Below are 16,262 nucleotides of genomic sequence, written 5' to 3'. Positions count from 1 at the left end.
AGTGCTTTGTAGCTGAGAATTTACTCTATCAAAGAGTGTTATTGTGCTCGTTGTATGTGTTGTAGTTTCCATGGAAATACATCAGAGGTGTTACTTTCAGAGTGACCTACGTAGTTTGTAGCTATTACCTTGCATCAGCCAACGTACTGGTGTTGTGTGTATTAATTGCTAAAGTTATGTCACAGTGTGGGCACAGCTCCTCCAACAGTGTTATTGCATGAAAATCCATTAGAGAGCAGTTTCTAGTGATAAACGAGAGAATGACTTTTATTTTACTGTGGAGAGCCACAGGAGAACAGTGGTGTGTGCACAAGACTGCTGCAGGAGACAAGGCATCTACAGGATGTTCTGTTTTAGTGAATCATCTGAGCAGTTTCTTCCAACATAACTCCCACAAAGCAGAGGGCAAGAAATTAAGGATGTCCGTCTGCTAATGAAGAATGGAAGCATCATGGAAGCCTTCTTTTACAGTGATCTCCCAGAGGTACAGGAGATGTTGCTAGGGCACAAAAACATCATTTAAATCTTATGCATTAACAGTAATGAGGCTGCCCCATAATCCTCTTTTCAAATAGACACTTAATTCAAGCACTTATCAGTAAAGCATTCCCAAGCTATTGCACTTCATTGCATTGAGCACAGATTTTCACTCTTTTGACTGCTGTGAGTAAAGGAAGAAACATCCCTTCCAAATACAAAACACACTTGCATGTACAACCCTCTCTCTATACAGGTAATATGTAACATGTTATATGAAATAAAATAATTTAACAAATAAAACCAAATAGAAAGTCTGAAATACGGTGAAACAAAAGCTACATGTAGAAAGGGAAAATACTATGATACACCTTGAAGTATTTAAAATGCATTTTAATGTATCTGTCCTACAATAGCCTTTCTCTAACATTTGAAGTAGTATACATCCATTTTACTTTTTTTGTGCTGTTTGTCAATGATACAGCTTTATTTTACCAAAAATTCTCAAAATATGCTGGTTAATAAAGCTGGATATTTTCTGTTTATTAGAGGTGTATGTCAGCTTTTTACTTCAGAAATATATATGGCAACTTTTGATTTAGATGACTTCAGCTGTGTTTTGTTCTCTTTCTAAGCTTTTAATGTGTGATTTTTGGTGATTTTTCCCTTCTTCAAATTAGCAGGAAGACCTAACATAGCTAGAAACTGCCTTTATCAACCCCAAATGGTAAATATTGTAGATGAAAAGCATTCTTCCATACTTTGAAGTTATCCCTTGGCTATTTACTTTTTTAAAGTACTGATTTTAAATTACACACTGCTTTTCAAAATAACCTCCTTGTCAGGAGTGCAAGCTGCTGCAGGTTGAATATACGTTATATCTTATGAGGCAGGAATAAATGTTGGTGTCCTCAGTATCTTAAAAACATGGGCAGAGGGAAAATGTGCATCATATAAATATTTTAGCCAATTTCTGAAATGCTCTGCAGGCTGTTGCTTGAATTTTAGAGTCAGTAAATGCAGCTTTGCCAATCAATATTTTGTGGAGAAAAAATACTTCAATGCGGCTTAGTGGTCTTGCTCATGGTTTTCTTCACTGGGGATTTGGAGGGTCAGGATGCACTGAACAATCCTTGGGAAGTATGTTATCTTACTCCTGGTATATTTTTGTCTATGAAAGATAAGTTCAAAACTGTTACATGCTCAGCAGAAAATACTGAGGCAATTTGCTTTTCTGTTCTGAATTTTAGCTCATCTTTTGATAATGATGCCTAGAGAAAAGAATTTAAAGAAATGTGCAGCAGAAATGTGCTGGCTAATACTGACAGTTCAGGGGGCCCATTGGGCACTTAGCAGATAGCTGCACTTATCAAGGGAAAATGTGTCAAAACCTCCTGACCGTCCGGTACTAAAAATTTCTCTTTCATACTTAGGTTGTAAACTGTGTCAATATATACTGAATGCAATAAGTTTCTGTTTTCTGTTGATGCACAAGGAATCCAAAATCACTGAATATCATGAGTTGGAAAGGACCCACAAGAATTACTGAATCCATCTCCTGGCTCCACACAGCCGCTCCCAAAATCAAACCCTGTGTCTGAGAGCATTACCCAAATGCTCCTTGAACTCCAGCACTCACGGCTGTGCCCACTGCCCTGGGCAGCCTGTTCCATGCCCACCGCCCTCTGGTGCAGACCCTTTCCCTAACCCCCAGCTGCCCCTCCCCTGACACAGCTCCATGCCGTTCCCTTGGGCCCTGTTGCTGCCACAGAGAGCAGAGCTCAGCGCTGCCCCTCCGCTCCCTGTGAGGAGCTGCAGCCGCCATGAGGCCTCCCCTCAGCTCCCCTGCTCTGGGCTGGACACACCGAGGGGCCTCAGTCACTTCTCACTCACCTTGTCCTCAGACTCTTCCCCATCTTTGTAGCTTTCCTTTGGACACTCTCTAATAGTTTTATGCCCTTTGCGCTACTGTGGTGTGCAAAATGGTATAATCAGTGATCTGTCATGTGAATGTGTTAGGAGAACTAAGGCAATTAGAAGAGGCAGGCAGATATTTTGTCACTCTGTGTAACACTAGGTCCCAAGAGAGAAAAGAGTAAGTGACAGAAAACCTATAAGAGGGAGCTGTTACACTCTGCATTTGTGTATCTGAAGCCTGATTTAACCTCTCTGTGACAGACGTGCGCAGCTGTAACTTCTCTTCAAATGGCATTGCGCCTATTCTGGAAACAGCAGTGTTAATAACTGCGTTGTATCTCCCTCTTGCAGTGTCTCGCTCAGTACACCAGTGTACACCATTGAACAATGCCTTTGCTCTTCAGAGGGCTTGGTATCACTTCATGAATGGAAGAGAAGCCAACATGTGCGATGCTAAAAATAACTACATCAAGCTAACATAATAATGGTTACAAATATCTGACCCTGCCATCCAGAAGTAGGACACTGGCAGAGGAGTAAAAATGGTGCTAAGAAAGTAAATGGGTTGGCATATATTGCAACCATTTTGGAGAGCTTTTCTTCTCTACTTTAGTTTCTGGAAGAACACAGCTTTAGTTTTGCTAAACTAGGGTGGTAGGACAAAAGAAGCACAAGTAGATAAAGCCACCAGCTCAATTTTCTTGTGAAGCTAGCTAATATACAGCAGTATAAATGTTCCTTTGTGGATGTCCCTTGAACTTACCTATTAAAGATGTTCAAGCGTACTGTAGACTATATATAAGTAATCCCTCTGTCAAGAACTGGAAATGCACTCCCATTTCTAAGATACGTAACCTCTAAGAGCCTTCTCTTTTGATAAATGAGTATTTGAGTATTGACTGCAAAGTTGGTTCTATAGTTCCCTCAGGAGGGACTGATGGAAAACTGTCAGATCAATGCCCTGGTTGTTAGAGTGTTCCCCTGAGACTGGGAGAAGGTTCAGACTCCTGAGACCGGGTGTGTATTTGATTCCCAATCTGCCTGATTTTTGGCAAATATTTCAAACAGCGGGGAGAAAGCGGGAGCATCTCCATTACTTCCTGCTTTGTTTATTGAATCCAACTTGCTGCTTTCTTTGTTTTTATTAAAAGTGATAATCTGAGAATAAAAAAATATTTTCTTTAAAGAGAAATTATTCCCTATGATGGAAAAAACAAGTGCCTGTTTTATGTTATTTTGTTTGTTTCAGCCACAGAATAATGAAGAAAAAAAAATATTGTAAAGCAAAATACACTTAGCAGTACTAAATGCCAACTTGAAAGCTTATACCTTATACTTTCCCTCCATTTAGAAATCAGTTTTAACTGAAGTTTACTGTCCTATAAATACTACTTGTACCTTCCACTGAATAACTTCACACAGTCTTATTGTTATTGAAACAGAAAGAAGTAAGTTGCAGGAAGACTTGTAGAATCTTACACACTCTATCATCATGTTTCATAGGCAAACTGGAACTTCTTTTAGATCTATTCTGTGACCCTAAGCAAAGCCCTTGCTCCAGACTGCGAAAACTGGTGAGCTCTTCCTGAGCTACTTAGGCAACCCCACTGTGAAAGATCTGTAGAGTCATGCATGACCTGTCAGTGGAATTTTTTGAGGAAGGGCTGATTGCTCTTGCAGGATTCTGCCAATGGTGATCTCATGTCTCTAGAAGACAGGATCTCACTGCTTCTTATTTCTGCTTAATGCATTTGGTAGCCAAGAAAAAGCCTATTTCAGAAAGGTATCTGCAAAAGATGTATTTTTTTTTTTTTAGTTAAACAATGCCCTATGGCTCTTGAAGGTATTGTTATTACATACTCAGTTTTGCACATACTAAATATCAGTTCTGTTACAGTGTTTTCAGAAATGAGATCATACCTGCAACAACTCCTCTTTTCTCTTTTGTTTCAGTTCCTCCATTTATTCAGCCTTTTGAGTTCCCGAGGTTCTCCATTGGGCAGCGGGTCTTCATTCCCTGTGTGGTTGTCTCTGGAGATCTGCCCATCACCATCACCTGGCAGAAGGACGGCAGGCCCATCCCAGCCAGCCTCGGGGTGACCATTGACAACATCGACTTCACCAGCTCCTTACGGATTTCTAATCTTTCACTGATGCACAATGGGAATTATACCTGTATTGCTAGAAATGATGCAGCAGCTGTGGAGCACCAAAGCCAATTAATTGTGAGAGGTAAGTAGACATAATTAGTTTGAAGGGCACCAATTAAGCGGATTTCATCAGTATTTGGTAATGACATCTGTTTGATGGAAAGTATAAAACAGAGGAAAATATGGTAATCCTTCTTATCATAACAGAGAGCACACAGAGGGGTGAAGCACAGAAACTTAAAAAGACTTTCCTATCTAAAAGTAGTGAGTCTTGAAATTAATCAATAACCCTGAAGTGCACAGGGTGAATGGGGTAACCACAGGACTGACTTTCCAAACAACTTTGAGGAGCAAGCCCACTCCTTGGGATCAAGTATTTCCAAGGATATCAAATTAATCGTGGTTATTTTTCTAGGCTGATTATCCTCATTTTTAATTTAGAACTGCTTTTCATATAACATTACCTCAGTATAAAAGCAAAGCATTTATGTTTACGTTCTTTTTCTTATTTGTGTTTATTACTCAAATCGCATGATCCATTTGCTCTTGCTCATTTCACATTTTTCCTTGAGATAACTGTGAATATATAACTTCAGTAAGTAAATATTTTATGTGAAGAAGACCTTTTAGAGAAATACTTCCAACATCTTATGCCTTTCAAGTCATACTTCAGCCAAGTTCCCTCGAGCTTATAACTTTTGATATATTTTAAAACTGAGTGTGCAAAACTTAGTATGGGAACATAAAAAACCTGCTTCTTTCTGAAAGCTTTACATAGTGTTTCTAATATTTCACTTTTTAATAAAGTAAAGCTATTTCTCTTTTCCTCCACCATCTCCTTGCTACCAACCCATTAGACTCCTCAAGGTAAAAAGGCATACACTGTAATACTGCAAGTGCCCCTGGTTATTTCTGCCTGCTGAAGGTCACTACATCTAATAAGTTTACCATTATATGTCTTAAAATCACATAGGGCCCTTTGATGCCATTTTTTTCTGGCTTTTTTTTTCCCCTCAGAAACTCATTTGAAGCACAAAACATTAAGCAGGTCTTTCAAAGTCATGTGTTCCTGTTGTCTTAGGACAGTCCTTAATGGACTTAGTTTTCCACTTGCATAATTTTTATGTTTACTTTTTCTTATGTTAATATTCCCAAAATTCAGCTGCAAGTAGATACATTGCTTTTTCATTAGTTTTGATACAAATATTACTGGAATATATATATATATATTTTACTGTTTTTAACCTTTTTAAAGCATTATTAAATTCAGATGTCTGTTGCTTTCTCCATCTATCCAGTAATTCTTAAATGAAGTAGTTTAATTAATGACATGTATTTGATTATTCTTGACCTACACTCTTCTGTTGGCTTTTAACCCTATATATCATTCAAATCGCAGAAGAATTTTCCCATCTCTTTTCCCGGAAAAGGGAAAATTTACAACCTTCCATCATAACAGCCAATGCACTGGTTGTATCTGCCCTACACAGAAATGTCCATCTAATAACAGCTGAGATAGCATGTGACCTGCAGCCATACTCACTACTTGAAGTGGTAGGAAAGAATCATTTGTCCAAGTGAGAATTTTTATTCTTTTACTCTTTTCTCAATATTGACACTGACATCTCTATTCTCTCTGAGTGTCACTTCCTTAATTGCACCTCTTTACCAGTGGTGAGATGACAGCTGTTTGGTGTGTGTGCCTCAAGAGCACCCTTAAAAACCCATGGTTGTGATGGAAGGTAGCTTTTCACCATGTCTTCCCCAGGAAAAACCTTCTGGAGTAGTAGTCCTGGAGGTTACAAGGCTACTCAATTTTCCCCCTCTTGCTTATCGTTCTACCCCAGCTAGTGCTCTGCAGCAACCTTCTTTAAGCCCTTCTCTCTCTGTCAATTTAAATGGTAATGGCTTAATCAGTTTTACTTATGCATCTGGGATAATAATTCCCACTCAGAGGGGAAGAGGGAAATATAATATGACATTTGACCTGAATTTTCTGCCAGAATGCTGGACTGACCTCTTTCCCTCAGTACTGAACTGCTTCAGCTCTCTCATTAAACAGAGGTCAGAATATAGACATCAGAGGTCTAAATGTGATCATACTAGCTTCCATCCAACCGAACCTATGCACGTTTTGATTTGCTTCCCTATTTCTCCTCCAAGCTTTCTGATCCCTCCTCATCCTTTTGTTCTTGGGTACAGTATAAGGGAAATATAAGATTTTTCTAAATCCATTGAGCACTTTTTCTCTCAGTAAAGGAAGAAGAAATGGGATTTAAATTCCTCTTGTGGAATTTAGATGAAGAAAACAAAGGGAATATGACTGTTCCCCACAAAGTTCCTGTCATTGTTTTCTTTTTAAAAGTAGACTCAAAAATGATGAAGACTAACATGTTTTCAATATATGTGGGCGTCCATATCATTGTAGAGTACATATAAAGACCTAGAAGTATCATCTAAATCCAATCCATCTCTAAAATGAATGTAAAAACGCAGGCCAACAGCTTGTTGCTACATTTTAACCATTAGTACATACATTTTTGCAGAATCCATACAGCCAAATAAATACTTTATTCTCTCCCCCCTCCCAGTATTTTATCTCTGATCATGCATTGTTTAGCATTCATATTTTTTCTGGTCTGTTAAAATTTGTGGACAACATATGGTTTATCCTCACTGCTCCTGTTCCTGCTAACTGTTCCTGTTATTTTGTGTTGTCTAAAAAGAACTAAGTAATCATAAGAAGTCCTAAAAATACCTAGGCAGCAAGGCTGGATTTTTCCTGCCTTAACTATCAGAAGCAGGTGACTAGCTTCCAGAGATCTTCCTTGCAGAGCATCATGTATTAGATGGGACACAGTGAGAGAAATAAAGTGAGGGTAGAAAGCTGCTGAGCAGATCTGCCACCGTGGATTAAGAAGCTCACAGAGCAATCTCAGTTCTCTCTGTCATGAGTTTCTTGGTGAGGAGCTAGAAATAAGCCTTAGCTACATGTTCTGGGCATGGGTCTTCCAATACTTCTCCTCTCCAACAACATATTGGCCATTTTCAGACACATTTGTACAGGAGAAAATGCATCCAGTGGAGCTGAAAGACTGAAATCTTAATGTAAAGATTAGAAATACCTTTGCTGTGTGTGATGCGGTGTACTACTAAACAGCTGTTAATGGTGAGCTCCAGAGAACAGCGAGGTCATGTGAGCTGCTTTGCAAACAAGAAGTGCAATATCTTCTAAAAGTTGATGAAATAGACAGTGGGAGAAGCTTCTCTCTTTACTGCATCCAGGGAGTACAAGTAGGAACTGCAGGTGAGTGGAAATAGAGCTTTCATTCTCATAATTTTGAGCTGCACTGGATTCCAGCCTGCAATTCCTCTGGAAGTTTATAAAAAATTTACAAGCTAGAAGGGCAAGCTAGAAAGGTTTCTCAAAAACTCATACATCATTATTACCTTATTTATTGTCGTACTCCTGGTTTGCTAGGCATGCTATTAACAAAAAGGAAAGAATGGGATTCTGTCATGAAAGCCACCCATGGAAATCAGGAAAACATCTTCCCTGTCATTCTTAATTAATCCTGCATGATGCAGGATTAATTAAGGCTTTACTCATCATGACTGTCTTCTAAAGAGTGGTTAAATAACTATGTGCACTTTGTTTTTCACTTCTATAGAGTTTCTGAAAATGAAAATGAAAAAATTATGAAAGAAAAAGCAGTGAAAAATGTCTTAGTTGGTAACCGAAAAGAAAGATCTCATAAATGTATTATAACTGTGCAGGTGCTGCAAGAACAGAGAATTCGGTGATAGCAGTGGGTGCATAAAACATGATGTTAAAATTCCTGTTAATGAATGTATCAGAAATTAAAATTGAGATAAAGTCTTTAAATATCTAATAACGCCCCTTAATATATTAGTACATTAAGCATAAATGTGTTTTCATTTTATACTTGCCAAGAATGTTGAAGATCGTTATGTAGTTATGCATCCAATGAGCAGTCCATGAGCCTTGAACACAGGAAGTATCAGTCTGCTTTCTGATGCTTGGAGGTGGTGAGATGCAGCAAATGCAGCGATGGAAAAGCAGGGAAAAGATTTATGGTTGCAGCTAGTATCAAAATTCCTTTACTTTCTTTGCTGCAGCTTTGAAGATTATGCTTGAATGATCTGCTTTCCATGCGATGTTTTCATTAGACAAACCTGATCAATGCAAACCACTAGGCACTGTCTTGTTTTGTGAAAGTACTTTTTTTTTTTTTTCTTGAACAGCATAGCAAGTGGTTTCTCTAAACCAGCTAAACTGACCCCTTAGGTCCAGTGACTAAATCTACTAACTGTTCATCTTTGCTGAATTACAGTGTTTAATGATCTCCTTCATTAATACATCAGTGGTTGCTTTGGCTGATTAAAATTCTTTAGTCATTTTGACAGCATGATTTAAATGTAAAGTACAAATATTCTGTGTAAAAATGAAACACTGTATTCTAGGTAAATGTCATAGATTATTTCTTCACTTCAGTAGCCCACTGCAGGAGTTTATGACAGAAGTCTTCAGGATTGCTCTCAAGTGTAATGTAGTCATCTATACTTGGAAGCCAAACAAACTTCCAGAGATTGAAAGTCCAGGAAGGAGAGTTTGAATTTGTCATCTGGTCTCTGTCATAAAGACGAGTCATAAAGAATTTTTGAATTTGCATAGAGAAAAATTAAATTAGGGAATGTCAGCATACACAAATTAATTAAGTTACTAGCTAGTAATGTCCATTCTTTCAAACAGAAATGACATTAGTAAGTGGTATATTCTTAATGTACCAACTCGTATTTTCTCATCTTATCAGGATTGTTTCAAACAAGTAGATAATTTAAGCATTTTCCTTCCTTTAATATGGCAGTGTGGCATTCATGTTATTTTCAATATCCTATTGTGATTTTTCTCTTCCTTTGTTTTCCCTTTGTGAGAGCTTGAGTCTGCTAATCATAACGTTGATGGAAAATGCCTTTTTTAGGTCCTTTGAGTTCAGCCAGCAAAAAGTTCATATTTGCCAACTTATTGCTCTTACACTAAACAATTCAACAGCTAATTTTTCGTCACAGATACATGGGCTGCATTAAATGAGAGATCCTAACAGAAACTCACTGTTAAAGCAATTTTAAATGCCCTCTTTATGGGCTCCAGAGACTGTGTTGATGGAACAAAGGTGATAATAAAAGTAGAACTCTTCAGTCATATTCATGAGCTATTTCAGAATTTTTCATTTATAAATGGGTAGAGGAGGCTCACACCTTTATGGCTGTGAGGAAGGAAGAAATCTAATTGCTTTATTTCTTCATTAACTCTACTTAAGCACATCAGACAAATGAACTTGGGTAAGTTCTTACTAAAGAAGTCTTCTTTAAGGGCTTATGAATTCCTTAAAGTTAATGAAATAATGAATGTAGCTTTATAATCTAAAGCTAGGTATCAAAATCTATATCAAGTAGTGAACTACTTCATATTCCAAAATATGATAGCACATAGCACTGAAGAAATTATTCATCTGAAATAAAATTAAGAAAGAAACTATTAATGGGAAAGAAAAATACAAAGGTCTCCTCTGTTTACTTCTTAATCACTTCTGTATACAGAAAAATCCTGTGGCTTTACCTAGACAGAAATAATTGAAAGGTTATTGAATGAGTAATTTTGTTTGGCTGTAGCATCATTTATGTTTTCTATTGCAGTATTAAAACTAAGAGTCAAGGATACATGTCCTTAAAATCACAGCAGCAGTTCGCACTTCTGTAATTAGTTCTAAAGGAAGACTGAAATTTCATTGAATGTGGAAATTGATGCTGTTACCAGATGAAGGCCAAGTTTTTGCCTAGGTTCAAACATACTCTGTTTATGGAGCACTACAGGGAAACAGTATGGCTGCTGATCATATGCCTGGTTGTGAAGCTTATATGGCAAAATTCAATTTCCATAGTTACCTTTCTGATATCACATTCTGTATTTAAAGTAGTGATTACAATTGATTATACCAAGAATGTGAGAGCAAAATCTCATGTTATATATATAGAAATACAGTTAAATCAATATAATAAAAGCCCACTTCAGAGCTCATCATCATTTAAGGTGAGCACAACACATATATCTACAGTCCATGGGTGTGTTAAAGATGTGGAAAGATGCATTTCCCTAGAAATATTCAAACAACATTTATCCTTGACATCTATCCATTTTTCTCTGTACATGCCAAAAAGTATTAGATAAATGTGTTATTGAAGCAGATAATTTTAATGCAAATAGTATTTTAAAGTCTGATTTCCTTTATTACATAATGTGCATAATACAATATCTTGCTTAACTTTTTCAGAACTTTCTGCTTGTGCCCACCCACTTAATATACTAATCAAATTATTTCCTGGAAAAAAAACAACAAACAGTACATGTCACCAATGTCATCCAGAGCAGATGAGGAGTTTAAATAAGCAGTTTTTAAAAGAGAGGGAAATAAAGAATACACAAAAATTTTCTACTGTAAGAGAGAATTTTAAAAAAATATACACTTCGCACTTTTCAGTGATAAAAGAGTCCAGTAATTATCAGTTTTAATCATTCACCTGTAAAACTGACACAACACTGAGATGAATTTTTGGGGACAGAGGAGATGGGTAAAAAGTGGTATCTTTCCATTTCAGAGGAAGGACATCTTTTAATTCAATTCAAGTAATCTTGTGAAGTCAAATGCTTTTAGTTACATTAACAATACATGGATGATAGTCCTCTTTTCTTTGAATAATCTCAAGAGAAGAAACTGAATATATGGCCTTTAATTTTAATTTCTGAATATCCTTAGCCCTTGAATTGACCCATTATTCACTACAATTCCACCTCAATTACTTTCTGTCTATTGGAATACCGCACACTTATATTCACTCCTGGGTGATGTAATGATAGGTAATTAGGTTTGCAAAATCAAGGTGGTGGTAGATAAGAGGAGTATGGAACCATTCTTCATCAGGTCTTCCATTATTGGATACAGGAGACACACAGTAAAACTAAGTGGAGGTTTGGTTAAACCACAAAGGAAAGAATACTCCTTTTCACAGCAGATAATGAATTTCTGTAACTTGCTAGCTAAGGAAGTTGTGAAAGTAGTATTTTTCGGCAAGTTTAAAAGGTGATTACACAAACCAACATGGAACAGATCTTTAAATGCATAATGGACAGACAAGGGCAGTTTTGGATGCTGAGGAAATGCAAAGGGAATAGGTAATGGAATCTTCCTCGCATCCCCTCCCCAAAGAACGTGTCCTTTGCCAGAGTCAGCATACTGGCCTATATGCATGTGTTATGTATATGCAGGTTTATTACAAAGATGGATGTGAATATAAGTAGTTTCTCCGTACACCTTAAACTCCAGTATCTTTACCTACATAATATCTTTTAGTCAAAGTGGTGTGGGATTTGGGTTGGTTTTTTTTGTTGTTGGTTTTTTTTTGAGTGCTTTTTTGTTTGTTTGTTTTGCTTATGGTATTTGTAGATAAGAAGCTTATAATCGATTTTTCATAAGCTACAAATAGTAATGTATTTACAGTTCTTCAGGTGAAACAAGCTGATGCCTTCATACGTAGTACTAAATCAAATATATTTGTACAACTAATTATACATTTCATCTGCTTTGGAAAATAAGTACTTGGAACCCCTTTGTGTTTGATGATGAAATGAATATAGAACAGTGAGAACTGAGCTACAAAAGTTGATGTTTTTTCAGAGTAGGTAATTAAAACAGGGTGGGTGATTGCCCAGGGCTGCTGCTGCTGGGGCTTTGTGTTTGGGGCTTACCTGTCATGAATTAACTAAACATATGATTTCTGTTTGTGAGGGTGGCAGCTGTTTGGAAAGCTGAAATGTTTGACAGCAATAAATATAATAATGGTTTCCATTACATCTCTCCTAGTACAAAGGTGGCTCTTGCCACCTGTTGATTTTGGTTTCCTCTGTTACCTGCTGACATGTTCCAAGGAAGTGGACCTTCTTTGTGTTAGGCAATAAGCAGCTTTTCACTGTATCTTAGGGATTCAATAAGCAAAAAGTCCAGTTAAAGGGATTTTTTTCTCTCTAGAAAACTCTTCTCATCTTTTAAAAATTACTTGTAGCTATGAGGGTGGAGAGAGAAAATTTGGAGAGAAGCACTGCATTATGGACACATGAGGAGGAAGGCTCAAGCCATTGTGAAAAGAATTATCTGCACCTGGAGTATATCTTTAGATACCTCCCAGTTTTGGCACTCCTATCTATACCCAACACTGACAGCTCAAGTTTCTCATTAAGGAAAACTTATGACTGGTTTAACAAGAGATGCTCTCTGTATATAATTTTATATACAGTGTATATAGTTTATATAGAGTATTTATAATGAAAAAAGTAATTTATTATAGCATTGATGGTTTTGTTGTGCTTCTGCTGTATAATTCTTTTCTTGTATAAGTGGTACTGTACACATGGCCGTTACAAGCTGTTTCTGGCCCCAAACAAATGGTCACTGTACTGATCACAGAATCATAGAATCATAGAATTAGCTAGGTTGGAAAAGACCTACAAGATCATCCAGTCTAACCATCCACCTACCACCAATAACCCCACTAAACCATGTCTCTCAACGCTATATCTAAATGTTCCTTGAACACCTCCAGGGATGGTGACTCAACCACCTCCCTGGGCAGCCCATTCCAGCGCCTGACCACTCTTTCAGAAAAGTAGCGTTTTCTAATGTTCAGCTTAAATTTACCCTGGCATAACTTGAGGCCATTCCCCCTTGTCCTGTCACTAGTTACAAGAGAGAAGAGGCTGACCCCCAGCTCACTACAACCTCCCTTCAGGTAGTTATAGAGAGCGATAAGGTCCCCCTGAGCCTCCTCTTCTCCAGACTGAACAATCCCAGCTCCCTCAGCCGCTCCTCATAAGGCCTGTGCTCCAGACCCCTCACCAGCTTCATCGCCCTCCTCTGAACACGCTCCAGGGCCTCAATGTCTTTCTTGAAGTGAGGGGCCCAAAACTGGACACAGTACTCAAGGTGCGGCCTCACCAGTGCTGAGTACAGAGGGACAATGACTTCCCTACTCCTACTGGCAACACTGTTCCTGATACAAGCCAGGATGCCATTGGCCTTCTTGGCCTTCTTGGCCACCTGGGCACACTGCTGGCTCATGCTCAGCCGAGCATTGACCAATCCCCCCAGGTCCGTTTCCTCCACGCAACCTTCCAGCCACTCTGCCCCAAGCCTGTAGCATTGCCTGGGGTTGTTGCGGCCATAGTGCAGGACCCGGCACTTGGTCTTGTTGAACCTCATCCCATTGGCTTCAGCCCAGAGATCCAGCCTGTAGGATCTCTCTGTAGGGCCTCTCTACCCCCAGGCAGATTGACACTTCCTGCCAGCTTGGTGTCGTCTGCAAATCCCTTTCTATGCTGTCTTAAATCTCCTCATGTCACATCCACCTCCCATACTTCCTTTATTAATATCTGCCATTTCTGGGAGGCAGGTGATGGGGCCCAGTTGGAAATTTGGGAAGATGGGATGGGCCAAAGCAAGAAAGTATGTCTGGGCTTTCTATTCTGCTGTCCGAAGTTTCCAGACAAACTCAGCCCTGGCGGGACCTGGGAAGCTATGAAGCCATGACCATGCATGTATCCCCATGTGCACATGCTACAGTGACCCTAACAGTTAGTTCAAGCAATAAACTATTAGGATTTCTCCTTATGGTGTTAGATCTCATCATGCTACTGTACTCAATTTGAGATGAAAAAACTTCGTCAGGCTCATTCACCTTACTATATCTTCTTTGTACCACTTTAAGAAACCAAAAAAAGAACTTGTAGAATAAGAACACAAATCATTTACTGTTTTTTTCTCAGGTATTTACCTCATCTCTGAACCAAAGAACAATGGAAGTTCAATGAAAATCTCTGACTTTGACTTTTTGATACATCATTAAGCACTCTTATTTTTTAATATTTTTTTGTTTTTTGAATATTCTTCATAGTTTTCAGCTTTTCATTTAAACTTTTGATAAATCTGCATATTTTATTGACAGATTGACATTTTTTATTCATTCTTCATGGAAAACTGTAAATCAGTCTAGCATTGTTGTTTTCTACATTGAGTGGCTGCATTTAGAAAAATTACAGCTGTTTTTTATTTAGATATATGTGTAAACATATATGTGTTTGCCTATATCTGGAAGACTTGCTGCAGTGTTTTTGTGATAGCCTACAATAGGTTTAGCATATGTACCTCAATGCACAGTTATCTATTTCCAGTACGACTTCTTCTCTTCAACTTAATCTAAACATCATGCGTTGAACCTTTCTATGTCTGTGTTTGGAAAGAATTTATAGTTCAAAAATCCTAATTTTAATATGAAATGATGTGACTGCTGCTAAAAGCTGTTATATCTTCAAGGTTATTTACACTTTATAATATTTTAATTTTTTTTCTAGAACCTGCCAGTTCACAGTTATTAAAAAAAAAAACCAACACCACAGAAAATTTCAGTTGTTCTTTGACATCTGTCAGACCTCTCAATTTGTTAGAAAGCATTTCTTTTCTGATCATGACATTTTGGTTTGTCTGTTACTCCACGTTGTAATCTCTCCTACAATTAGATTTTTATTAAGTAATTTTTATACCCTATCAGAACTAGTGCTTTTGTTATCTTTGGCAAGAAATGCATAAATTTTTTGCACACTAAGTAAATAATTTCATAAAGCCAAGTTTACTATGTCACTGGATCATCAAAAAACTGCTTTTAAATTTTGCACAAATTCTCACTGCTTCTTTTGCTTCCTCCTGCAGTGCCCCCTAGGTTTGTGGTTCAGCCAAGTGACCAGGATGGGATATATGGAAAAGCTGTAATTCTCAACTGCTCTGCAGAGGGTTATCCTGTTCCTACCATTGTCTGGAAGTACTCGAAAGGTAGGTTTCTCTCTATGATCAGTGGGAGCAAATTAATTCTATTTTAGTTTCCTTACTGCTAAGCTACTGGTTTAACCTTCATGTAATTGAAAGCAAGTGGAATGCAGTAAGGGGAGTATTTGTTTTTACAGTTCCATCACATCCCAAAGCACATTGTACTGGCCACTGTCACAGATGCAAAGCTGACCTCTATGGATGTTTAGCCTGCCGTAGAGACTTCCTGAGTCTGTGGATGAGTGTATGTGTTAGCTATGGTCTCAGTGGGAGAGCAGTGTAGTGGACGGCTGAGAGAAAAGAGATATGGCTTTAATTGAAACAACCTCAGAACAAGGTTCACTGGCAGCATTTGGGTGACTTTTTTTTCCCCTTCAAAATTCGTGATAACATGGCCAATCATATCTTTTTAGCAAAGAAGAAAGGTCAGGTAGCATTAGCATAAGCAGTAATTCGGTATGCACTTTACATAATGCTTTAACATTTTCTTCTCATGTAACAGAACATTAAAACTGCCCCCACTTGACCCTAAGTAACCACAGGAAATTGACTACTTTTTAATTAAAATTTGCTGCCTGTTAGGTTTCATCCTCTTGCTTGTTGTCTTCTGGTTAGTTTTAATGAGAAAACAAACTCTCCAAATTCTATATCCCATGTATGTGAGTTAACTCTTTAATGAACTTTAAACATGCCTCAAATGAAATACAGACAATCACTAAACTAGGTGCTATAAAGAGATCCTTATGCTCCATGCAATGTTTGGTTTCCT

The 16,262-nt window shown here is 37.9% G+C and overlaps 1 protein-coding gene across 5 annotated transcripts in view; it reads left to right on the top strand.

Annotated features, from left to right (window-relative positions):
• Positions 1-16,262, top strand: part of DSCAM (DS cell adhesion molecule) — a 463,977-nt gene that overhangs the window by 302,145 nt on the left and 145,570 nt on the right. For all 5 annotated transcript variants that reach the window (XM_021405879.1, XM_021405906.1, XM_021405915.1 and 2 more), the window contains 2 exons: positions 4,348-4,626; positions 15,380-15,499. In XM_021405879.1, the coding sequence (XP_021261554.1) occupies positions 4,348-4,626; positions 15,380-15,499 (399 nt within the window). The remainder of the gene's footprint in view (positions 1-4,347; positions 4,627-15,379; positions 15,500-16,262) is intronic.

Source organism: Numida meleagris, chromosome 1 (genome assembly GCF_002078875.1).
Source record: "Numida meleagris isolate 19003 breed g44 Domestic line chromosome 1, NumMel1.0, whole genome shotgun sequence".
In the NCBI taxonomy this organism is placed as follows: domain Eukaryota; kingdom Metazoa; phylum Chordata; class Aves; order Galliformes; family Numididae; genus Numida; species Numida meleagris.
This window is presented reverse-complemented; position numbering and strand designations above follow the sequence as displayed.